The 24,217-nt window shown below is 58.6% G+C and overlaps 1 protein-coding gene across 19 annotated transcripts; it reads right to left on the bottom strand.

Moving 5' to 3' along the window:
- TPM3 (tropomyosin 3) lies at positions 1-22,446 on the bottom strand. 19 transcript variants are annotated; one of them, XM_074853432.1, is made up of 11 exons: positions 20,971-22,446; positions 20,492-20,617; positions 13,167-13,300; positions 12,213-12,330; positions 11,894-11,964; positions 11,017-11,092; positions 9,891-9,953; positions 9,662-9,731; positions 7,774-7,852; positions 5,801-5,864; positions 1,178-1,909 (listed from the first exon to the last, which is right to left on the bottom strand). In XM_074853432.1, exons 1-11 carry the CDS (start codon positions 21,082-21,084, stop codon positions 1,832-1,834), a joined length of 993 nt encoding a protein of 330 aa, XP_074709533.1. In that variant the 5' UTR covers positions 21,085-22,446; the 3' UTR covers positions 1,178-1,831. The 19 variants fall into 19 exon arrangements, with proteins under 19 accessions (XP_074709535.1, XP_074709544.1, XP_074709543.1 ...); XM_074853431.1 differs by lacking the exon at positions 11,017-11,092 and adding an exon at positions 10,447-10,522 and having other exon boundaries at positions 20,971-22,444; XM_074853434.1 differs by lacking the exons at positions 1,178-1,909; positions 11,017-11,092; positions 20,492-20,617; positions 20,971-22,446 and adding exons at positions 1-1,171; positions 10,447-10,522; positions 16,668-16,858.
- Positions 22,447-24,217: the final 1,771 nt, after the last annotated feature.

Here is a 24,217-nt window from a genome sequence, read left to right as displayed (position 1 = left end):
TGGAGGGATTGGTTTTTATTTCAAAAGACAGTAAGACAATTTTTCAATTTAGTATCAAAACACTTGATAGGGTTTTTTTTTCTCCAGATTGGCCCCTAAAACTGCTACAACCAAGCAGCATGCTCAAACCACAAGCTACACGCCGCGAGCTTGACACATCTGCACATTCATGCCTCACAACTACACATCAGCAATGCACAGCAAGATGGCTTGTACCTTATTAAGACACTAAGAGCACTCCTGGCCAGGCGGGAAGGCCTCAGTTCCCTCCCTCAGGGTAGGCAAAAAAACTTCTCCAAGAAAACAAGGCTGTTGTACTTAAGATGTTAAGTGTAACCCAGCAATGAGCGATAAAGCTTGGTGCATCAGCACTTAGTGAAGGCAAATTCAACCCCTGTGTAGCAATGGGTTAGAGGGGCCGTGGCTTCTCTAAGCCTACCAGGAAAGGAAATGGCCAACAGAGGCGGGGGGGAGGGTGGAAACAACCCCTGTAAAGGTTCAGTTCAGATAACAGGCTTGGCTTTAAAAGAAAAAAGTCTCCTTTTGCCCAAGTTGCTTCTCCACAACACAGAGTTACCTTAAAGCTGAGAAATCGAACTGCTCTTTTGGCAAACAGCTCCTGGAAAGCAAGTTTTCCCAACAGGCTTCCATCCCTAGCCCAGCCACTGTGATTCAGTGGCCCACAGCCAGAACCATCACACCCTCTTTCCTCCCCTGTCAAAGCAGGGTGGCCCAGAGCTGATTAACAGAAGGTTAATACCCAATTTTTAAGCCAAGAGCTTCAAAGTGTAGCTCACCAGCCTCACGAGTTATTTGGAATGTTTACAATGGTTGCTACAAAAAAAGGTAGTTACAAAATGTATACATCTCAAACATGCTCCCCAAACATTATTGCATTGTTTATTTCCCTTAATAATGCTGTTTGAAGCTCTGCCCAACCTGATGGCCTTTAACCCTGAGGCAAAGGAGATTTGTGTTTGGTCAAGTTGGCAACAGAAAAGTAAACTCTGGTCCCCAAGGGTTAGAGGTCAGCAGCGGCTGGGCCGGCCGCCCTGGCATCGTGTGGCGGAGGCAGTGGCAGGGATCCATTACATCTCATTCAGGTCTAGCAGGGTCTGGTCCAGCATTCTTTGCGTGCAGAGATGCTCCTCTTTGGTGGATTTCAGTTTATCTGGCAGGAAGCAAGAGTCAAAAGTTAAAAGTCAGCTTCAGACAACCAAGAAACCTTCGCCAGAGAAAGCTTGCGCTAGCCCCTTCCCAGCACGCTGCCACAGCGAGTCCTCAGGCCAGGGTGCCTGGCTGGGTGCAGCTAGAAGCTCTGAAGTTACCTGGCTCATTTGTAGCCCTCGCCTCTCGCATTGCTGGTGCTCCCAGTCGGCACGGTCACAACGTACCTTTAGCCAGTGCTCTAGGCAGTGTTTTGCATGCAGGTGCCTCCGACTGTAGCTAGCTTTCCCCAGGGCTTCAACACTTCCAGACAGCAGACCCCCGTGGCCCAGCAAGGCACCCAAGAGCAACGCAGAGGTAACACGCTCTTAGAAGTCACCCCCTGGAATTACAGCTGGTTGTGCCCCCCCCCCCCCCCCCCCCCTTCCCCCCAGCACAGGACAGAGATGCCAAGCTGGTCACCAAGACCACAACTACCTAGCAGCAGGGAGCAGACAACCATGCCTCAAGGACAGCGGGGAAGAGGCTGTTTTCAGTGAAGGGCAGGCAGGGAGCAAGTAGGAGCAAGGGTGCTGCAACTCTGCCCAAGACTACAGGCAGCTGCACAGTCAATTCTCACATGTTCCTTAAGCCAGGAGGAGAGCTCAGATCAGCAACTAGCGCTCTAGGTAGGCTTTACTCCAAAGCTGAGCCCACCCTTGTCACTGAAGAGATCCACGCGCTGGGACACCGGACAGACAGGCTGTAGAAAGATGTCCTTTAGGTACAGGCAGTTTCTCAAAGCCTCTCCCCAACCTCCCCAGGGTCAGAAACTGTGCACAGAGCGAGAAGCAGCCTTCCTAGAGCACTAGAAACTGCAGCGTTTAAAGATTCCCTGCAGGCACTCAAGGCACAGCTTCATGCTGTGGATTTAGGGACTTGCTTTCAAGATGTCCGTGAGCCTTCCCAACCCATTCTGGGGCTCTGCAGCTGCACTGGGGTGAGGCCCCGGGAACAACCGCTGCCCCCAAACCTCCTAGGTCAGAACTCAACTATATAGGAAAGTACTACAGGTGTGCAGTGTCTTACAGACCATGAGGTCAGTCATTTATTGTTCGAAGCCATCATTCCATGCAGCAGGAAATCCTACAGTCATTCAGCTAACAGTAAATTAAGTCATAAGCACTTGACAGGCATCTTTTAGCAGACATAAGCCTAACTCTTCTCTTGGTGGGTGCAGCCATTCTGGTTCCATGGAGGAGCCAGGCAGGACCCCCTGGACAAGTGAACAAGACTGCTCAAAACCCAGCCAAGTCTGAGGGCTACTTCACCAAGAATAGAGGTTACCTTTATAAAAAAAAAACACTCTTAAATAAATTAGAGAATAAATTCAAGTGCCCCATTAAGTAGCAGCAAATGCATAAAATTTGCAAGTCTGCCAGTCTTAAGAATGATCAGATTTCACTGTGGTCCACAGCACTGGTGGTCGCAATAAGCTTGTTTAATGGTATTAGTGGGCCCCCTTCTCAGTCACACAGATCATGCAGCGTTAACTTCAGCTCGTTAGAGAGCAGACGGTTTTTCTCAAGCTGGCTGTACAGGCGCTCTGCAGCAGCAACAGGATTAGGGGAAACAAGAGGAAGAGAGAAAAAGAGAGAAAGGGAAGGTTAGTAGAGTACCAAGATGAGCACATCAAATAAGCTGTCTCCATAACGCGTGCCTCTGAGGATCAAGTCTAGGCTATTACAGAGATGAAGCTGGGGAGAACAGAGGTTTGTCTTACTTGAACTTGCATTTCAGATCAGGAAGATCAGAGGAAACTGAGTTTAGGCAGAAATGAAAGTGCTGCCAAGTGCTTGCAAAGGCAAAGAAAGGAAGAGGAGAACACCAGAAGAGGAGCCTGCAGGCTGGGCTGTACCCAGGTAAGGAGAGACTTGGGATGTGTTTTAAGCCCGTGGAGCACTTTGCAGGAAGTCATCCTACCAGAGCTGAACCAGAAGCACCTTCCAGAGTGAGCCACACCACACGGCAGAGGGATTGATGGGTTTTAACAGCAGACCAGCGACACCGTAAGAACTGAGAATGACAGCATCTCATAGCTGACCTGGAGGACACGTCTTTGTGCCACACTAACAACTCACTGCATCTAGACAAGGACCGAAGGCAGCATCTGCTTCAGGTACAGGACCGAGGAAGCTCTGGCACACAGGCTCCTATTTTACAACTGCCCCAGAACAACTGAGCAGGGCACAGAATCATCCAGGTTGGAAAGGACCTTGAAGATCATCTAGTCCAACCGTTAACCCAGCACTGACAGTTCCCAACTACACCAGATCCCTCAGTGCTATGTCAACCCGACTCTTCAACCCCTCCAGGGATGGGGACTCCCCCCCTGCCCTGGGCAGCCCATTCCAATGCCCAACAACCCCTTCTGCAAAGAAATCCTTCCTAAGAGCCAGTCTGACCCTGCCCTGGCGCAGCTTGAGGCCATTCCCTCTTGGCCTGCCGCTGGGTCCTTGGCTCAAGAGACTCCTCCCCCCTCTCTGCACCCTCCTTTCAGGGAGTTGGAGAGGGCCAGGAGGTCTCCCCTCAGCCTCCTCTTCTCCAGACTAAACAGAAAACTAAACACAGTGGCACAAACTGCCACTGCATCTGACAGCCTTCACCTCCCACCCAGTCTCTGTCTTGGGGCTCTAGCAGCCACGCGCATCCCCAGGGCTGGTACCAAGCACAAGTGCCCGTCAGCAGCTCCTGGGAACGGGAGAACCAGTCTGATCCTCCCCCAGCACAGGTCACCTCTCGGGGCTGGATGGTCACTGTCCTGCCATGCAGCCTGTCAGCCACAACCAGCCACCGCCGAGAAACAATTCAGCATCGATCTCTGCCTATCTACACAGGCAGGGTCCTCCTGGCCCAACAACTCCAATTCCTGCATTTGGGGGAATTCCAGGCAGTGAAAAATCCTTATCTGACAGCTTTCAGCCTGGCAGAACTAATCATCACAAACCACAGCGACCCGCACAGCGTGCTGCCTCTGCCTGACGAGCGAGCACGAAGCACAGCAATTCTTGCTGGCTTTAGGCTTCTTCTCAAACCCTTGTACTACACAGTCCCTAGAAATCTAGGGCACTCTCTGAAGGGGATCTACACCATTCCTCATTACTTTCAACCTAGGAATATTTTGCTCTTGAACAAGAACTGGCCAAGTAAAATTCAGGACAATGAGTCAAGCTGTTCACATGGAGCACCCAAAGCACACATCCCGCCTCCAGTCCCAGCCCACACGAGCTCACCCTCACCCACCTACCCTCGGCTCCTGCTCTACCTGCACCTCGCTCTGCACGACGGAGGGTAGTAATGTGGATTGACTGTTCCTTAAAGCCACCAAGGGACCAAGGAACAACCAGAGAAGCCAACAATTTGTCCCACCACAGCCTAACTAGAAGTTAAGGGAAGTTGTGCTAGGGGGGACGGGTACGCCCCATCCTGGCCTACACCAGAGCCCACCCTGCGCATCAGCCACTACCACAGCTCGGGACGTGCTCTCTGGCCTCCAGCCTGGCTCTGAGCACCCTGACGCCAGTCTCCAGCCCCAGGTGATCAGGGCTGGTCCTGGGTCTCCAGAGTGGCAGAAGATGGGAGCGAACTGCAGTCAGAAGTACCGGTGACTGCAGGCCGGTGCAACAGCTCACAGCCTTCAAACAAGCGTTACTGCTTGTGGACAGGGACCTGAGGATCCACCCACCAGGGAGCAGAGTGACTGAAATAATTAGCATGACCCTTCCTAGACCTCAGCTCCTCCACAAGGAATGCCTGCCCAGGTCTGCTGGGGCTAGCTCCAGTGTTTGGCCTACTCCCTTCTCCACCCAGCCCTCGGGGCAGCTTTACCAGCCACCATCCTCACAACCCAGAGAGCTCGAGGACATGTGTCTCCTGGTCAGTTAATCTGCATTTCCAGCACTCCTGAGTCAACAGTCCAGCTCCCAGTAACCAGCCTGCACAAGCCCAGCAATCCAGTCAGACCAGAAGCCTCCCAAAACCTCCCAGGGCAGAAGTTGCATCACCCACCCACCCATCCATCTACCACCCAGCGTGGAGTTCCATCAGGAGGAGCAGGGGAAGGGCCTGCCACAGCCCAGCCTTCGATAACATCGCTTGCAACACCGCTGTGCAACCGCAGAGCCACCCGCTCCACACAGTGCGAGTCAGTAATAAACCCACAGCTGAGAAGACCTCCCCGTGAGGAGGGGTGCCATCTCCCACCCGGTAAGAGCTGGGAACTGAACATTGGGCTGGAAGCCTCCACACCCCCAGAGGCTGGTGACAGTAGCCCTGCCCCTCCCACAGGATCTAGACCCCCTACTCCAGCTGCAGGTTTGGTTACCAAGGAGTTATGGTTCTTGCTTTGTGCTTACAGGGCACAGAGTTATTGCCCCACACCCCAGGAGAGTCAGACCACCATCTGCCAGAGCCTTCCAAGCTACTACCCTTCAAAATTCCTTGCGGGAATGCTCCCTCCTTCCCCACCCAGACCCGGCAGAGAGGGGACGGCCCTGACACAGAAGACAGAGTGAGAACAGGCTGGGGCAGTTCAGCGTGTCTGGACTATCCTCGCTGCTAGTGCCATTTGTGTGGAAAACGGAGCGACACAAACCTGAGGAAACCACGGGAGGTGTCCCATTTCATCAAAACTCTGCTCATGAAGGGCTCTTCGGGCACTGCAGCAGATGAACCAATCCAGAAAGGAAAAAATAGTTGACGAGCCACCACGAGGCAGCACGTCCAGTTACGAGAGGCTGATCAGTGTTTATGATACCAGAGCAACCAGCGACAGATGAGAGCAGCGGTGAGGCATGCCAAGTGTTTGCAGCCTGCCGCCAGCTGCCGTGCTCAGTGTAAAGCTCCATGCCACACTCCCAGGAGGATCCCCTCACCCTCAGCCCCTGCCCGGGGAGGGGAGGACTCTGTAAAACACAGATTTCCTGGCTGGGATGGCCACAGCCCTGCTGTGGTGTGTTCTCATTCCTGAAGCAAGGGGCCACATATCCCCCCACAGGCACAGGCAGCACCTCCCACCCAACCAGTCCCGTCCAACTGGAAACCAGCCAGAGCTCACTTGGTATTTATTAGCTTTCACACCCTGCCAGTGACCTAGTGACTATCAGATGTGGTGAATTCCCACTGTAAGGCAGCATTTGGCCACCGACGCCCACAAATGCTACAGAGCGGGCAGGCGTGAGGAGTGTCTTCAGCCAGGCTTAAGCAGGCACAGCTCGAGGACTTCCTGCTACAAACCCCAGCCTCCCATTTGACCCTACGGAGCATGCTGCGTGCCACAGCACCGTTTGCAGAGCTGCAATTCACATCTGTGAGCCAGTAAGAGACCCAAAGGGAAAAATCCAGCACGTTAATGAAGTCTGTGTATTCCACCGGGCGATGAGGGTTACACTGGTTTGAAGGCAACATTGAAACAGTTACTCTAAAGGAGCAAGTGGTCATAGAAGCCCATTTCTCAAAAGCACCAGCCGATCCATTCAATTTATACAAGAATTGTTTTCCTTAAAAAAGGTGACATCATGCTCAAGCAAGAGGCAAGAGAAATACAAAAGGAGCTTTATGGCTCTACACAAGATATGCAGATGAGAACAACATACTCCCAGCTACACCCAGACATTGAAAGGGCAGCCCCTCAGAGCACAGCAGTGTCTGGCACGTCGGGTCAAACAGAGGGAGCTTTGTTTAGGAGCAAGTGCAGCATAACTGGGGGGCTGCTGCTGCTGTCAAGCTTCAGTGTCTTTACAGCACTCGTTCCCAGGGATGCCCTGTGCACAGTGACTGGAAAAAGGTACTGGAATTCAGAGTGAGATGACAAGAGCGTGAATGTAGGGTGCAGATGCAGAAAAAGCCACCAAGCAGAGAGGCAAATCCAAAGTGGAGTTTGGAATCGCAAGACTTATCTGTGTGAGACAGAAGGAGACACTAATTTTAAGAGAAGCTTAAGGGTTTGTGCACAGCAAACTCTGCTTAGGGAGCTTTCGGACACGAGCGGTAAGGCTCTTCCTCTGCGGTGCGAGTACGTGGCCTCTCCTCGGTTAGTGGTAAGGACTGTGCGGAGCAGCTGTTAGCAGAACCCACCGCAAATCTGAACAAAAAGCCGAGTAGCAAAGTTGCAGAAGTGTACGAGTTCAGCTACTTCCACAGATCAGTTCATGATCCAGCTCATCTCAAGCCTGTTGGAGCAATTCCTAAAGAATCCACTTGAGCGCTATCCACAGCCTCTTCCAGGAGGAATCCCGAGACCATGGCTCAGTGGCTCCAGCAGTCAGCTAAGCCACGTTACCTTAGGAAGCCTTTCCCAGTGGGACTGGGAATTGCACTCAGAGTTCAAGTCAGGACCCTTTCAGGCCAGCACAGCACTTGGTGTTACACATGCAGATCACAAGGACCTAGAGTTAGAGTAGAGCATGCTGCAGGGAAGCCTCCGCAATCCTCGAGGCAGAGATCTGTAGAAGTAACCTAGACACAGTGCCATTGATTCTCCAACTATGAAAATCACAGCAAACCAAGCAAGCTCTGGCGGTCTAGCCTGCTGAAGCGAGAGGCAAACACCAGCCAGCTCATATTTACATGGAAGTCATGTCATTCAGGGCGTGGTCCAGTTCCTCACTAATTGCTTTGTACTTCAGTTTCTGGGCATAGAGCTCATCTAGAAGAGGTTTAGGAGGAGAACAAAAGGGAAACAATGAGGGAAAGCAGAGGATTTCTTCCAACACCCTGGGGCAGGAAAAGCAGTATGGGATTCATGAACAGAAGAAAATGAAGTTAGATGTGGAGCCACCAGGACTCTGTATTAGTTCCCAACAATGAACGGGAAGGTTCCAACAGCCTGAGGACAGTCTGACCAGCAAGTGCCTTCCAGGATTACAAGCCAGCTCTGAGGGGAGCAGAGCCAAGAACTCAAGCCACATCAGCTTGTGAGAACAAGCTGCCCAGCTAGGTCAGCAAGAACCACTGACAGGAGGAGTAGCAGGGAAGGGCAACTCCATCCACTTAGGGAGAAGCTTGCTACACCTAAGGAAGGCACAGATTAACTGAGGTGCTTTGTTCTCACCTTGTCTCAATACAAAAAAACAGCTTGGGAGAAGTCAGTCACGTAATAGTCTTGGGCACCAGAGGGAATTCCCATTCTGTAGCACACAGCTGGGCAGGGTGAGCCCAACAGACAGGCCATGCCTTGTTCTCCATCAGATAATGGAGCAGACAGGCAGATCACCCACCTTCAGGGGAGGAGGCAGTCCTGAAACTCGCACTGATGCGCTCCTTGAGCGCTGCGCAGAGCTGGCCCAGGCTTCTCCCAGCTCTGGCTGCCTAGGCTACAGTACAGCTGGTAATGTTGTTAACGGCTTCACAGAGCCCAGAGAACTTTGTCAGTTGTCATAAACTAGGTCACTTCAGCAGCAAGGCAGGAGACCAGAGCCAACTCTCAATCAACGTGTTTCAAGGGAAGCATGCAGGGATTTGGAGGAGTTTTTGCAGTTCCCAATAAAAGCTTGCCCTGGATCATGAGATGGCTCAAATTGCTGCTTGGCTGCAGTTCTGGAACAACTTAGCTGACACCATTGCTATTTCTAGATAAAAAACTCCTGAGTGACTCCAGACAGTAGGATGCGGCTTTGAATCTCCAAGACCTGGCACTAAAAGGCATGCTGTGGCCAAAGCGGGAGGCCTGTAAGAGTTTTGGTTTACCAACACCACCACCCCAGCCACAGCTATCCATGGAGAAATCCAGCCACAGCCCCAGATTTAAGGAAGGCAGTTGGGACCTTCTCCTTCCACGGCTTAGGGAAAAGTAGGACTCTGTGATGGCTGGCCTCAGGAGTGCTCCTGAAGTACTGTGAAACCAAAAGAGGAGGAGGAAAGGAACCCATCCTTGGCGCAGGCTGACCACCATGCCACATGGATGGGGCTTCTGGTGATTTCATCTTGAACCAGGACTGACACTGGGGAACCCGAGTCTTCATGGGGGCCTGTTTCACGACTATGTGGTTGACTTGCAGCAACACTGTCTGCAGCAGCCAGCCACACGCATGAGATTCTGCACACAAGTATGTTACTGTAACCAATTCCTGTCGAGTTCAGGCATTTTGCTTCCTATGCCGCTCCTTAAATTGGGTTAAGCTGGAGCCCAGGAATCCAGTTACCTTCCTGAGGACATCACAACCAAGATACACCAGCCGCACTATCTGTCACTATCAGTCAGATACGGCAAGGTGTTTGGATCAAGAGCTTGAGATCTGCCGCAGCGCAGCCAGGGAACTGTTTTCAGAGTAGATACACGGGGCACGACTCAAGCCCAGAGGCACCAAGCCTCACCTTGGAGGCAGACTTAGGTCATGCTCCAAGTATTGAGGAGCAGAGCAGTGTGTCTCCACTCTCCAGCTTATCCAGGAGACAGCCTTCCTCAGCTCCCCACTCCTCACCACATACTCTTTGGCTTCCCATCCCCAAAATGTACCTTCCAAATCATCAATGGTCTTCTCCAGCTTGGCTACAGACCGTTCAGCGAATTCAGCCCGGGTCTCCGCCTGGCAGACAGAAGTGAGGCGGTTAGTACAACAGCTCTGGGACACAAAGGACCACAGAGGCGCCCGCCCGAGGACGTGAAGTCTCCCACCCTCAACACTTCTCCCTGATCGAGCTGAGGGCAGCTCACCCAGCTGGGCCATCCCAACACAGTCACTCACCTCTTTGAGTTTATCAGTCAGGATCTTGATCTCTTCTTCGTATTTATCCTCTTTTTGAGAGTACTGTGGAAAAGGATAGGAGTCAGTAGTCAGCCACCCTCAGCAACCCCAGATACCTCCCACTCCAGAGAGCCCACGGCTACAGAGGGAGACTTAAACTCCTCACTGCAGAGCACATGCCCACAGAAGCTTCCAACTGGGAGTTGTTCACATCCCTACCCTAGTCCAACAGAACTGGGTCACACAGCAAGTCCCACATCATGCATGTCACAAACTTGGGCGCAGAAAAATTCTCATCCCAGCAGCATAAACATCTTGGCTTATCGAGTCCGCCCCAAGGCAGGGAAGGGCAGCCAGACTTCCCACACTCTCAGCTTCTAGAGCCAACATCAGCCCTGCACTGAAATCCGTTAGCTCTCCCGAGACAGCAAGCACAGCGCTCTCCTTGCCTGCTTAAGGCTGCAGTTGCATCATTTCCATCTCAGTGGGTGCTCTGCTGTCACACACCCTCCTAGCAAAACAGAAATGTTTCTGGCCCTTGGACAAGCAGCCCTACCTTCTCAGCCTGAGCCTCAAGAGACTTGAGATTGTTGGTGACATTCTTCAGCTCTTCTTCCAGCTCGGAACATTTACTGTGGGGTTTCGTAAAGAAAAGGGGGAGAAAAAGGAAAAGAAGTGGGAAGGAAAGACAGGAGAGACAAGTAGTAAATCCATGTGCAGGGAAGACCGGGAAGGTCTTTAGGAGACGGTCTGCAATCAGACTGGATGGGACCCTGCTTTGAGGCACTTGTGCGGAAAGCAAGTTCCCTTCCCACTTCCAAGTTTATAGTTTGAGTATTCTGCCAGCACACGCGCAGGGCACTGAGCTGAGCAGCTGAGATGTGGACACAGATTTCTGCCGGACCTGGAGTCTTCAAGTAGAAACTGCATGTTTAGTTTGCTGAAAGGAGGAAAGCTGTTCTGACAGACAGATGGACAGCCACCACCACTCAGACAGGAATATTTATGGGCAGAGAGGACAGAACATTCCAGGAAAGAGAAAGATGCAGTTAAGCTGAGGGAAGGAGCGTGGCAAGACCACCACAGGAGTTCTGGTTTAATGGTTCGAGAAGGGAAAGGTTAGTACCTTTTCTTCGGCAACAGACAGACACTTCAAGTTCTGGTCCATCATTCTGATCTGCTCCCGCAGCTCCCGGCAACGACTGTTAGTGACGGTCACACGATGGCACAAGCCAGGTGGGGGCAAGGGTCAAAAGGAGCACCAATAACACAATACCGCAGAGCAAAAAAGGGGGTAGGGGAAAAACACAAAAAAGTCATGGTCACGACATGCATGTCTGGGCAGGAAGCACAGTGCTACTGCTGCACACACACTAACTTTGTTAGACAAGGCCCAGAGTACAGAAAGGCCCTGACCAGCTCCTCAGGGATCAGCTAAAGCATCCAGACACGTGAAAGGAGCCCAAACACCACAATTGGTGTGTCTGCTCCGAGCAGAGGAAGTCCAGCTTGCTGCTCAGCAGTGCAGAAGCCTGCAGTGGTTACTGCAAATAGTTTAAGAGGCCAGAGACCAACCTCAGCCACAGTTCTGCCCTTGGACATCCCACGTGCCACTTCAGCTCCCAGCCCGGGAGGCCTCTGCTGCTTTAGGACAAGCGCTGTGCACTTTTGTGCCCCGTAGCAACGTGTGAGGATCTCGTGACCATACGTACAAAGCAGTGCTGGTGAACACCGAGCGGAGAAGGATTCTCCGGCCTCGCTAACTCATGAGTCCCTTCATGCAGGGGGGCAGAACATCTCCGCTACAAGGCAAATCGCATTGTCGCCAACTCCACATCCTCAGTGGACCTAAGCCTGTTCCGAGCAGGAAAGTGCTTCCAACTCTTTCATCTGAGGATCTAAACCCACCCTGTGCTTCAGGCCTTGTGTAACAAGGTTAGAAATGCTGTGTTAGTTCCCATGCAAAGGTAGCCATGCCAGTTACATGCGAGCAGATTACTCACGACTCTGCAAGCTCAGCTCTCTCCTCAGTGCGCTCCAGATCTCCTTCTATGATCACCAGTTTCCGAGCAACCTGGAAGGGAGAAGCCGAGTTAAGAGGAAGGAAGATGATTTTGTACTTGTAGGCTGTGCAAGGCAGTAAAGGGAACATCTGCAGGAGTCACTGGAGCTGCCAGAGTCTTTTGGCGAAGGGGAACCCTGATGTAGCTCTGCTGAGAGCCAGGGTCTCCCCCCAGGTTTGCTGAGGAAGCCCTGCCAGCAGGAAGAGGAGCCACCTCTCCTGGCCAGGGCCAGCTGTGCTAGAACATCCAAGGGTCTCACCTCCTCATACTTCCTGTCCGCCTCCTCTGCGATGTGCTTGGCTTCCTTGAGCTGGATCTCCTGCAGTTCCATCTTCTCCTCATCCTTCAGAGCTCTGTTTTCAATCACTTTCATGCCTCTGCCCAAAAGAAAGCACAGGGAGGGGAGATGTATAAAACAATCCCACACGAGCCAGCAGTGTAATGACTTTCAGAGCATTAACAGTGCTCCCTCAGGACCACGTTGCTTCCTTAGGAGCCGTGACACCTCTGAGCGCCGAGGTAGCACAGGAAGGCAGACACCACCGGGCTGATGCAAATACAGCAGCCTCAATTGCTCAGAATTAACTGTTCCTTAGGGCGTTACTCCAGCAGCTCATTGGGCTCCTGGACCACAGGAAATGTGGTGCTGCCGAGAAGAACAAGCCAGACTGTCTTAGGGACTCCACAGGGCTGAGCCAAGCCCTTCCCAGGCTGGAATACAGGAAGAGCCAAGTCTGTCTTTATGGCAGGACATCAGCTGGGTCAGGCTGCTCACTCCAGCGCGCACACCAGTGAGGTACATCAGCCAACTGGAAGTGGACTGCTCCCCTCTGAATCACGCTGCCAGGTCAGGGGACATCTGCCAGAAGGGAGGATGCTGGCAGAAGCAGCAGGAAGAGAGGCTTCCCCACCAGCAGCCACCTTTTACAAGTCAACAGTGTCCCAGAACCCACTGATTTCTCCTCCCTTGGAGGCGGGGATGCACGGTAACACACAGTACTTGCTCCTTCACCTCAGGTCTCAAGATACTCACCCAAGGCCAGCAGCATTGGTTTAGTCGCTCTGCATAAGCAGGTACCCACTCCCACATCCCGCCTTGATGTGGTATCTACTTCCCACCCTCCAGGAAGCCCAGGAGGTTGATGGCGCTGGGCCCTCAGTCAGGAACACATGTGAAGTGTCTGACAGAGCGAGAGCAGCAGCCCTTGCTCACCTTTCACTTTCATCTGCAGCCTTCTCTGCCTCCTCCAGCTTCTGCAGAGCTGTGGCAAGGCGCTCCTGGGCTCGGTCTAACTCCTCCTCTACCAGCTGGATACGGCGATTCAAAGATGCCACTTCTGCTTCAGCCTAGAGGGAGCAGATGAGGGTGACTCAGTCCGTGGCAGGTTTAGCAGTTAGTGCAGGGCAGCTGAGGTCTGCCCCCAGGTCAGCGGCAGCACACGGGAAGCCAAAACAAAGCCAGAGTGCTCTATCCACTTTCTTACAGAGGCCGCGCTCCCGTGCACTTGCACGCACGTTAAGCTTCCCAACATTTCACACACACACGCTTTGTCCGTGTGACAGTCATCCTGCAGGTTTCCCGCCTGTCAGCTTGAGCTGACGTGACAGTTTAAGCCATAAACACTAAGTAGATGACTTATGCTAATGGATCTTCTCTGCAGCTGCTGTAATCCTGCCAGGCCATCAATCACAGTCCTATTTATCCACCACACCAGCTACCATTTAGCACAAAGTCAGTTTACTCATGTGATCCGGACATGAGCATTGCTTGAAACAAGCCCTCTCATCAGCAACGTGAGAAAGATTTAACAGCTTCAGGTTCCGAGGGCTGCCAAGCTGTGGCAGGGCAGTCAAGCCGGGCTTTCTACCGACCAGGGCTCAGCTGATCACCGGCGAGCCCACGACCCCGGCGGCTCAAGCCCCAGCTGTGCTCCAGGTTTCCTTCCTCCCAGCGATTCACTGAGAGCCCAAGGGAAGAGCAGAAGCCTCGTCCAGTCTTGAGGCAGGCTGAGGAGTCTGTTCTCCAGCAACAGCCACAGGCAGGCAGCCCCCTCGGTTCAGCCGTACGCGCCAGGAGCTGGTGACATCGCCGAGAGCCCGCAGGTGCCATGCACTTGCCAGAAGTGGGACCACAAAAAGCAACCGAGGGTTTAATGAATCAGCAGAGATCAGAAGCCATCACACTCCTCAACAAGGCAGGTTATAGCATTGCTATCGACCACAGTGGAGGGGTCTGCTTACAGCCCAGCCTGCGTCAACCCTGACGAGAGTCTGGGGGGAAGCTGAAACGCTTTGGGGACACTAACATCCCACCTGAGTGACCCCAGGGGAACCCCGAATCCTGCTCTCCAGCAGGATAACTGCGCTGGTACAAAGATGGACAGGGCTGCAGCCATTTCAGGGCAGCACTGGGACCTTCCCCAGAGACCTGTACGCAGACACACGCTGGGCATGTATGAAATACCCCAGCTACTTGTAACAAAGCAGCCTGCAAGTACCCGCTGCTTCTAACCATGCCCAGGGAGGGAGCAGCAAAGCAATGAAAGAAGCCAGTGTTAGAGCAGGGCCCAACAAATCACATCCAGCTCCCGGGAGAGGCAGTCCAAGTTCTTCCTCCCCGTTGGCAGCAAGGTGCTCAGCTCCCCCCCTCACAGCATGTTTCAAGACCAGGTTGCGAGAACAGAAATTGAAAAGGAGCTCCCATGGTGGCACGCCCTGCTCTTCACCGGGGAAACCCACAACACTTTGATGCTCAAACAAGGCAGCGCTGCAGCAGGCTGCCCCAGAGCCAGCCCCACCAGCACGTTCCTCCGGAGGAGGAAGTGGTCTGCTCGAAAGAGGAACAAAACGATATGCGAAACAGAACTGGGAAGGAGACTTCTTGACAACGCATGTCTTTTGCCTATTGAAGAGGCGATGAGCTGTCAAGGTGGAGAACCTCCTCCTTCTCCCAGGGGATGGAGACACACCAGCACAGGAGGCCTCCATTTCCTGACCTCCTGAACCACATCATTTAGCCTTGACTTCCTGCAGGCAGCACTTAATCCACCCAAACCCCCCCCCACCCCCCCCCCCCACCCCCCCCCCCCCCGCTTTTAAGGAACTGACTCACTCTGCAGAAGGGTCCTTACGCCTCCCTTTCTGCTTCTCCTCACTGCATACCACTGAAGCTGTCAGGCTTCCCTGCAGCACAGGGGTGATACTTCCAGGCAGCCCCACTGCCAAGCAGCACATTCCTGTCACTCCGTGCTTCCTTCAGGAAGGCAGCCCCGAGTCAGGGAGCTACCAGGAGCCCTGAAAGCCAAGGGCAGAGCCAGCCTTGGCCTTTGAGGCCCACCATTGCTTCCTCAGACCGCCAAGATCTAACAGGGACATGCCTCAGGAGCCAAGGGCTAGGCTACGGGGTGAACACAAGACACGGCTACACTGGGAGCACTGGTGCTCTGCCCTGTAGCGAGACTCCAGCAAGCTAGGAGAAACACGCATGTTCCCATGACAACGCCACTATTGCAAGAGAATTCCTTATGTGGCTGCAAAGAAAGAGCCCAGCTGAGGTCTGGGAGTGGCCTCGTCCCACTGCACGGCAGAAGCTCCTGCCATCACCCTCGGCGGCAGAGCCGGATCCGTCCCGCAGCAGCGGCACCACGCTGCTCGCTGCCGGCGTCAGACTCGGGCGCTGAGGGTGGAAAAGCCTCAGCTTGAGGTTTTGAACAGAATCAACCGCAAAAAAAAAAAAAAAAAAAAAATCACTGAGCAAATTTGTGGAGGGTCACGCCCTGATCCGAGCCAGTCGCCCACGGGGACCTGCCCCGTGTCACCGCCGTCCCCACCTCTGCCCGGCTCAGCTGCGAGGGCAGGTGCTCGCCAGTTCGGACTCCGCCGCGGTCGCTCCTTCCTTCCCTCCAAACACCCCCAGCCCGGTCCCCGCCTGCCCCCAACACGCTCTCACGCAGCTGCCGGTCCCGGGGGCAGCGGAGATCCCCGCTCGCCGGGATTTGGGCAGGATGTAGAGTTTGGGAGTTTTCCACCGGGTTCCTGCACCGGCAGCATCACGAGTGAAATCACTTCCATTTTCTCAGCGCACGCCAAAGCCGCTCACACCTTTGTGCTTCCAACTCGGGGCCAGACAAGATGGCCGGGTTCCTCCCCTTCCTCCCCAGCGGCTCGGGGCGAGCAGGCAGCCGGGGAACCCAACCGGGGACCGGGCGCCCTCCCCGAGGATCCCCCACCAGCCTCGGGACCCCTCGACCAACCACTTTCAGCTCCGGGAAGCCGGTAACGATCAAACAACGATCCGTCAGCTCCTTCCGCTCCTCAGCGCCGGCCGAGACATCGCGGTTGGGGTCCGGGGGACCCCGGTGAGAGCAGCCGCCGCAGCCACCCCGGGACACACGGCGGGGACGCTGGCCCGGAGGGGAGGAACCCCCCCGGCCCCAGCAGACCCTCCGGCGAGCGGCAGAGAGCCCGGATCGCTGCGGAGACCCGGGCCGGGATCCCGCAGATGCTCCCGCAGCCCCGCGGCGCTGCCCGGACTCAGCCCGGAGCCACCCTCGGCACCGCCACACCCGCGGAAACGCCGCCCGCCGCGGCTAAACCCCCCCCCACCTCTCCCCACCCCGGGGGATCGCCACGGCCGGCTGCGGAGCACCCCCTCCCCGGGGACCGGCGGCGGGGCCGACCCACACGGCCGCCCGGCCCGGGGGACCGGCGGTACCTGCTCGCGGTTGCGGCGCTCGGCCTCCACCTCCCGCTGCAGCCGGTCCGCCCGCTCCTCGGCGTCATCCGCCTGTTGCTGCAGCACCTGGATCTTGCGCTTCACCGCCTCGATGGTGGTGGCCCCCGCCATCCTCCCGGCCCGTCCCGCCGCTCCGCTGCGCGCCCGCCCCGCCCTGAAATACCGGAACCCGCCGCCCCGGCCCGGCCGCCCGGGAAGTGACGTCACTTCCGCCCCCTCCCTTCCCGCCCGCGTTGCCATGGAGACGGGGAGTAGCCGCCCGGCTCCGCGATGGCGGGACCTGGGGGACCGGGGGGGGACCTGGCCCACGCGGGACAGGACCAGCCCCACGTGGGCTTGGGGACAGGGGGACCTGCCCCACGCGGTGGGGGGACACTGGGACCTGCCCCACAGGGACTGGGGACACTGGGACCTGCCCCACGCAGGTGTGGGGACACTGGGACCTGCCCCACAGGGACTGGGGCCACTGGGACCTGCCCCACACAGGTGTGGGGACACTGGGACCTACCCCACGGGCATTTGAGGACACAGGGACCTGCCCCATGCAAGTGGGGGGACACTGGGACCTGCCCCACGCAGGTGTGGGGACACTGGGACCTGCCCCACAGGGACTGGGGCCACTGGGACCTGCCCCACGCAGGTGTGGGGACACTGGGACCTGCCCCACAGGGACTGGGGCCACTGGGACCTGCCCCACACAGGTGTGGGGACACTGGGACCTACCCCACGGGCATTTGAGGACACAGGGACCTGCCCCATGCAAGTGAGGGGACACTGGGACCTGCCCCACGTGGGTGTAGGGACACTGGGACCTGCCCCACAGGGACTGGGGACACTGGGACCTGTCCCACGCAGGTGGGGGGACACAGGGACCTGCCCTGCGCGGGTTGGGGGACACTGGGACCTGCCCCACAGGCACCTGAGGACAGAGGGACCTGCCCCATGCAAGTGGGGGGACACTGGGACCTGCCCCACGCAGGTGGGGGGACACTGGGACCTGCCCCACAGGGACTGGGGACACTGGGACCTGCCCCACACAGGTGTGGGGACACTGGGACCTACCCCACGGGCATTTGAGGACACAGGGACCTGCCCCATGCAAGTGAGGGGACACTGGGACCTGCCCCACGTGGGTGTAGGGACACTGGGCCCTGCCCCACAGGGACTGGGGACACTGGGACCTGTCCCACGCAGGTGGGGGGACACAGGGACCTGCCCTGCACGGGTTGGGGGACACTGGGACCTGCCCCACAGGCACCTGAGGACAGAGGGACCTGCCCCATGCAAGTGAGGGGACACTGGGACCTGTCCCATGTGGGTTAAGGGACACTGGGACCTGCCCCATGCAGGTGGGGGGACACCAGGGCCTGCCCCATGTGAATGTGGGGACACAGGGACCTGCCCCATGCAGGTGGGGGGATACTGGGACCTGCCCCACGTGGCACCAGGACCAGCCCCACATAGGCCTGGGGCCACGGGGACCTGTCCCACGCAGGTGTGGGGACACCAAGGGCCTGTCCCAAGTAGGTGTGGGGACACAAAGGCCTGCTCCACGTGGGTGGGGGGACACAGGGACCTACCCCACGGGCACCTGAGGATACAGGGACCTGCCCCATGCAAGTGAGGGGACACTGGGACCTGTCCCATGTGGGTGTAGGGACATTGGGACCTGTCCCACGGGGGCCTGGGACACTGGGACCTGCCTCACGTGGGTGTAGGGACACAGGGGCCTGCCCCACACAGGTGGGGGGACACAGAGACCTGCCCCATGCAAGTGGGAGGACACTGGGACCTGCCCCACGTGGCACCAGGACCAGCCCCACATGGACCTGGGTGCACGGGGACCTGCCCCACGTGGGTGTGAGGACACCGGGACCTGCCCCACGTGGATGTGGGGACACAGGGACCTGCCCCACGCTGGTGTGGGCACGTAGGGACCTGCCCCACAGGTACCTGAGCACCTGGGCCTTGCTCCACCCAGTCCTGGGAGCCTGCCCCACACAGGCCTCCACGTCCTGCCCCATGTGGGCGCACGCACCCCTCGGCCCCTGCCCTGCCCCACGCAGCCCCCCACCCCTCGGGGTCCTGTGGCCAGGCAGCTGTGAGACCCCAGGGCCACCTTGTCCCTCAGCCCCACGGGCCTTATACGGCCACGGCCGGGCCGCAGCGGCGCCGCATTCCCGGGGGCTGAGCTCACACGCCGCCTCCCCCCAGCCCTGGGGAGCCCCTGGCCCCCACCGGGCCGAGCCCCCGCAGCCCTGCGGCAGATCCCGCTCCCCTCCTTCCCCCCCAGGACGGAGCTCGGGCGCTCGCCGGCATTGCCGAGCCGCAGAGTGCTGCTGCCAGGCTCCCGCGCCGCCGCCGCACGCCAAAACCTGCTGTTGCAAAAGCTTTTGCTGTTGCTAAAACTCTCCGGTCTCAGTTGGGGCAGAAAACGCTGCACGGAGCCCCCTGAAAGCTCAATAAACCCCCCCAGAGCTGCTGCTGCCCTCGCTCGCCACGAAGTCTCTTCGGCAGCACTTCAGGCACGCAAATAAAAGGGAAAGGGGCGCCAGGCTGCTGCCCTTGTGTCACCTCTTAAAAACCTGCGCAGCCGGGCACATGCCCCAGGGGTGCGTTTGCCAGGGCGGAGGGGGCTGGCACACACTTGGCCGAACGGCTTGGCACGTCCCCCAGAGATGAACTGGTGACCGAAGGGGCCCGATCCTGCGCGCTCCCACAGACTGGAAGGAGCTGGGAGGCAGCTCTGTGCATCCAACACTCCGGGGTGTGAAATCCCTCCTCCTGCCCCTCCGCTCCCCTGAGCTGGGGTGAAACGGGGGGAGTCCCAAGAGTCACCCTGGGGGGTGGCAGCCAGAAAAAGGGGTCTCCAGATTCACAGAAAGGGATGAACGAGTTGCGAAGTGGGGATGTGGCTCTCAGCACCGCAGTGTGGTGGCAGGGAGAGAGCGTGAAAACGCCAGTGGGGAGCAGAGGGAGGGAAGAAGGGTGCGAGGGAGGGAAAGGGCTCCCCAGAGCTCTGCAGTGCCGTGCTCAGCGTGTGCTGAGTTCCCGCGCAGGGCTGCCACTCCCGGCACACTCAGCCAGGGCCCCGCCAGGGAGCCACGAGCAAAGCCGTGGGATTGAGAAACCACCCAGGGCTCAGGGAGGGCTTGGGAGTTCCCGATTACACCCTGGCACCCAGCTCCGAGCCAGGACGTGCCGGTAGGAGCCAGCCCAGGTGCCATGTCAGGGCTTGGGATGCTTCCCCACGGCCTGGCGAGGGGAAGGCTCCTGCCTCCAGGCTGGACACTAGAGCTGGGCCCATCAAGGGAGAGGAGCTTTCTCAGCATCTCCCTGCTGCTCTACCCCTGAGACATCAGAGCCCCATGGGGTGACAGCCCCTCCGGCTGCCAGGTCCCAGCAGGTGATGAGCGGGGACAGACGCTGCGCCATGTGATGGCTGAGACAGCGGCCGGCCGGCGAAACCCTGCACCGCTCGCGCCATTGTTTTCCTGGAAACAGCGGCCAACAATAGCCTGGCTGTGCCGTTGTCACGCTGCCCATGCGGCCTCTGCCTGCCCAGGGGGACGAGGGCTCCCTCCTCCTCTGGAGCTCAGCTCCTCCGCTGGCAGCTGTGACTCGGTGTCCTTCCCGGGGTCACTCCCTGCTCCCAGACACCCCCACAGCTTTGCCTGGAGTGCACCGAGCCTGACAGGGACCTTCCTCTGTCCCCAAGGCCACAGGGGAGGGCTGTGGTCCCACTGGGAGGGCGACAAGGGGGGGGCAGCCAACCCAGCTCCCACCCTGCACCCCATACGTACATCCGCCGCCTTCTTCTCCGCCAGCTCCAGCTTCTCTTGGGCATCTTTCAGGGCCTCGGAGTATTTGTCCAGCTCATCCTCTGTCCCCTTCAGCTTCTTCTGCATGGCAGCGAGCTCGTCCTCCAGCTGGAAGGGCAGCAGCGGTCACCGCAGGTGGCTGCCCCTCCGGACCCCCACATGGCAGGAGAGCCCTGCCTACCCCATCACAGGCTCATCTCTGCCCCACTGCATCCCTCCTGCCCCATCCTGGGGCCAGCTCTGCCCCACAGCATCCGTCCCTGTCCCACATGCCACCAGCTGGCAGGGGCTGACCCCCACGGCACCTCGACCCGGCCCCCGAGCTGTGGGACAGTGGCAGCTCTCACCCCCTTGTACCCCTTGTCTGTGCTGGCTCTGGGCTCAGCGTGGTCCAGCTTGGGGAGAAGCCGCCCCCCCTCCCCAAACATCCTTGGGCTGGGGGCTTCTGCCACCCACCCTACCTGCTTACTCCGCTCCTCTGCCTGCTTCTGCTCAGCCTCCGCCTGCTCCGCCCTATCCAGGGCGTTCTCCTTGTCCAGCTTCAGCATCTGCATCTTCTTCTTGATGGCCTCCATCCTCGGTGGGACACGGGCGCCGGCGGCGGGGCGGTGGGCAGCAGGACAGGCAAGGGGCAGGCAGGGGGGCAGTGCTGCCTGCCGCCCCGCCGCCCGGTTTATCAACTCTGCCTTGTCCGCCGGTGCGGGGGCTTTGCCTTTCTTGGGCCGAGCCGCCTCCCCACCTTCCCAAAAAGTCTGTGCTCGGGACCCATTGTCTGCCTGGGGGGGTCCGGGTGGCCGCAGCCTTATTTGGGCTCCTGAGGACAGCTGGGGTGGTTATAAAAAGCAGCGGCAGGTCTGCGAGTGGGACGTCCCGCATTGTCCTGGCTGTCCGCTCCCCCCGCGCAATGGGACACCCTGACCAGGGTCATGGGGACACTGTGCTCCCACCCGGCCACTCCCTTGAGACACACTCGGGACACTGAGCTGGGTCCATGCGGCACCGGCAGTGAAGCTCCCCAGTTTGCACCCCACTGGGGGGGCTCGGGATGTTTTGGTGGCCCCCGGGTTGACATTTACCCACGTCCGGGGGTGGTGTGGAAAAGGGCAAGCTCAGTCGGATGCTATTTTAAGAGAAGGGGCTTAACATCAGCCCCTGACCCGAATTGTTTGGCTCAGCAGGGAGCAGTGGGGGGAGCCGAGCCCAACACCCGGGGCAGAGCCCATCGGGGAGCCCCCCGAGCCCCAAGCCCGGCTCCAGCCGAGCCGGTGCTTGGCAGTGAGGCAGAAGATGCTGTTGGCAGCTGGAGGAGCAAATTCCCCAGGCACGAGGAGGAATTCTCAGGGCGAGTGGCAGCACTTCCTACGCAGCCAAGGAGATTAACGGCCTCCTCGCGCCGGCCCCAAGGTCCCGCTGGCTCCGTGAGCCAGGTCGGGATCTTCCACAGGGGAGATGCACTGCTCCCACCCAGGGACAGATTTTGGGGGCTGAAGGGGTCAGCACCCAGGGACCCAGGAGACGGAGACCCCAGTGGCAGCTCCCCACTCCCCGGACAGGGCACCAGGAGGGGACGGTGCCCACGAAGGGCCCTGAGACCCATAAATAATCCCACGCATGGGGGCAACGGAGCCAGCGGCGGGCACGGGGCCACGTGCCTTTGCCCTGGGATCATCCCAGGCATGAGCAGGGGGACAGGTGGCGAGCGCTGACCCCGCCACCATCCCAAACCTCCGCCGGCCCCCGCGGGTGGCAGCTCCTGGCTCCCTCTCCCCAGCCCCGCGGAGACGGGCACGAGGTGCGGGCAGACAGGGTTTAGTGCAGCAGCGAGAGGGCAGGCAGGGGGTGCGGACAGGGGTGCAGAGGGACCCCCCACACTCCCCTCTGCCCACGGGAGGCTGCAGGCAGCATCTTGCCGGGTCGGCGCTGGGCATCCCTGGCACTGTAAGAATATGTTTGATATTTAGTTGGTTTTCCAATAAAACAACCTAATATCAAACATATCAGACAGAGGCAGGGGCAGGCGGAGGCGGACAGGACCCGGGGCTCAGCTCCCTGCAAGAGAAGGAGAAAAGAACTGGGAGGGGGGTAACTCCTCGCTGTTTGCCCAGGCAGGACCCACCCGGGCACCGCGCGGGCAGCACCCCAACCTCGCCTCAGTGTCTGGAGCCCGCCTGGGCGCTGGGATGCTCTGGGATCCCATGGCCAAGCAGGAGGCATCCTGCAGTGGGGACGAAGCCGGGGCAGGGAGGTGCGGGCACAGTCTCCTGGCATGGCACGGCACGGCACGGCTCAGCAGACAGCGCTGCCCACCCGTCCCTGGGCACCCAGGGCTGAGGGGACCCCGTGTCCATCACCACCTTACCTGGGCCGGCTCGGGGGGCTCCTCAGCGCTCTGGCTCGGGGGCCGCCCAGCCGCCATTTATAACCGCGCTCAGCCGCACCCGGTGGGGGGACGCGGCTGGCGAGCGCCCTGGCCCCGTGCACGTGGCCTCGTTCCCACTAATTACCACCCATCAACGTCCCCCTGCCCCCTCCGCAGACCCCCGCGCCCTTGTCGCTGAGCGCTGCCGGTCGATACGGGTCGATGGCCCCTGGTCACGCTCCGCCGTCATTAGCGGGGCCGTCGATACTGGGGAGCTGGCCCCGTCCTGGCGGGCTCTGCGCTGCTGAGGGGCTGTGCGTGACCCTGCCCAAGGACGAGCCCTGGCTGGTGCTGGGGGGCCATACCCCATGTCCCCCCCCCCTGCATCCCCGTCTCGCTTTGGGATCCCCTGTCCTCAGGAGCGTTCTCTCCGTGCAGCGGCCAGAGGTCACGTTGCCCCATCCCGTGTGCAGATGTGGCCCCCCCGGTGCTGGGCACAGCTGGGTGACAACAGCAGGACCCCTGACCTGCTCTGGGGGGGGCCACTGGGACCCGGCCAGTGGTGTCCAGCCATGGCCCATGGGCTTTCTCGGGGTGCTGGGGGCACATGTCTCCCCAGGCCACGCTGGCGCTTGGCCGCAGCAGGACACACTGACCTTGGGAACAGCGTCGGGGGCTTTGTGGGGGCCTAAACTTTGAGGGGCCAATGGGGCAGGACATGGAGGGATGGGGGGGGGGCACACCCCCTGCCCCGCTGCTGGCCTGGGCTGGGGAACCAGGGGCTCTGGCCTTATGGGGTGGCATTGGGGACAGCAGGGACACATGTGGCAGCAGCATGATGCCGGGAGCCGGGGGCACGCGTGCGGCAGCAGCTGATGTGATGCAACCCGACAGCCGAGCTAATGAAGGGTCGAGGGTGGGGGGTGCCGGCCCGGCGGCCCCCAGCCCTGTCAATAAGCAGAGCCAGGGCGGGCGCTGATGGGCCCTGGGGCCAGGAGACACCAAGGTCGGGTGCAGGCGGCAGGGACAGGAGGCGGGGGACAGGGCTCCCCACAGCTGGGCAGCAGACGGGAGTTCATGGGGTGCCCGGATGGTGAGCAGGGCCAGGGAGCATCACACCCAGCCCGGCCGGGCTCCTTGCTGCCGCAGGGCTGTGCCACACGGCCAGGAGCATCGTGCCACGGGGGACAGGAGCGCGTGGCTCGGCGGGACCGGGGCGCGGAGCCGGCAGAGCTGGTGGAGGCGCGTTGGCCGTGCTGCCATCTCCTGGCGTGGCCACGGCCGGGACCGCGTGTGCAGGATCCGGCGTGCGTAGGGTCAAGGGCAACGTATGGCCTCAAGCTGCGCCA

The sequence above is a fragment of the Strix uralensis genome, chromosome 32, assembly GCF_047716275.1.
Source record: "Strix uralensis isolate ZFMK-TIS-50842 chromosome 32, bStrUra1, whole genome shotgun sequence".
In the NCBI taxonomy this organism is placed as follows: Eukaryota; Metazoa; Chordata; class Aves; order Strigiformes; family Strigidae; genus Strix; species Strix uralensis.
The sequence above is the reverse complement of the archived record's forward strand: the minus strand, read 5'-3'. Positions and strand labels throughout refer to the sequence as shown.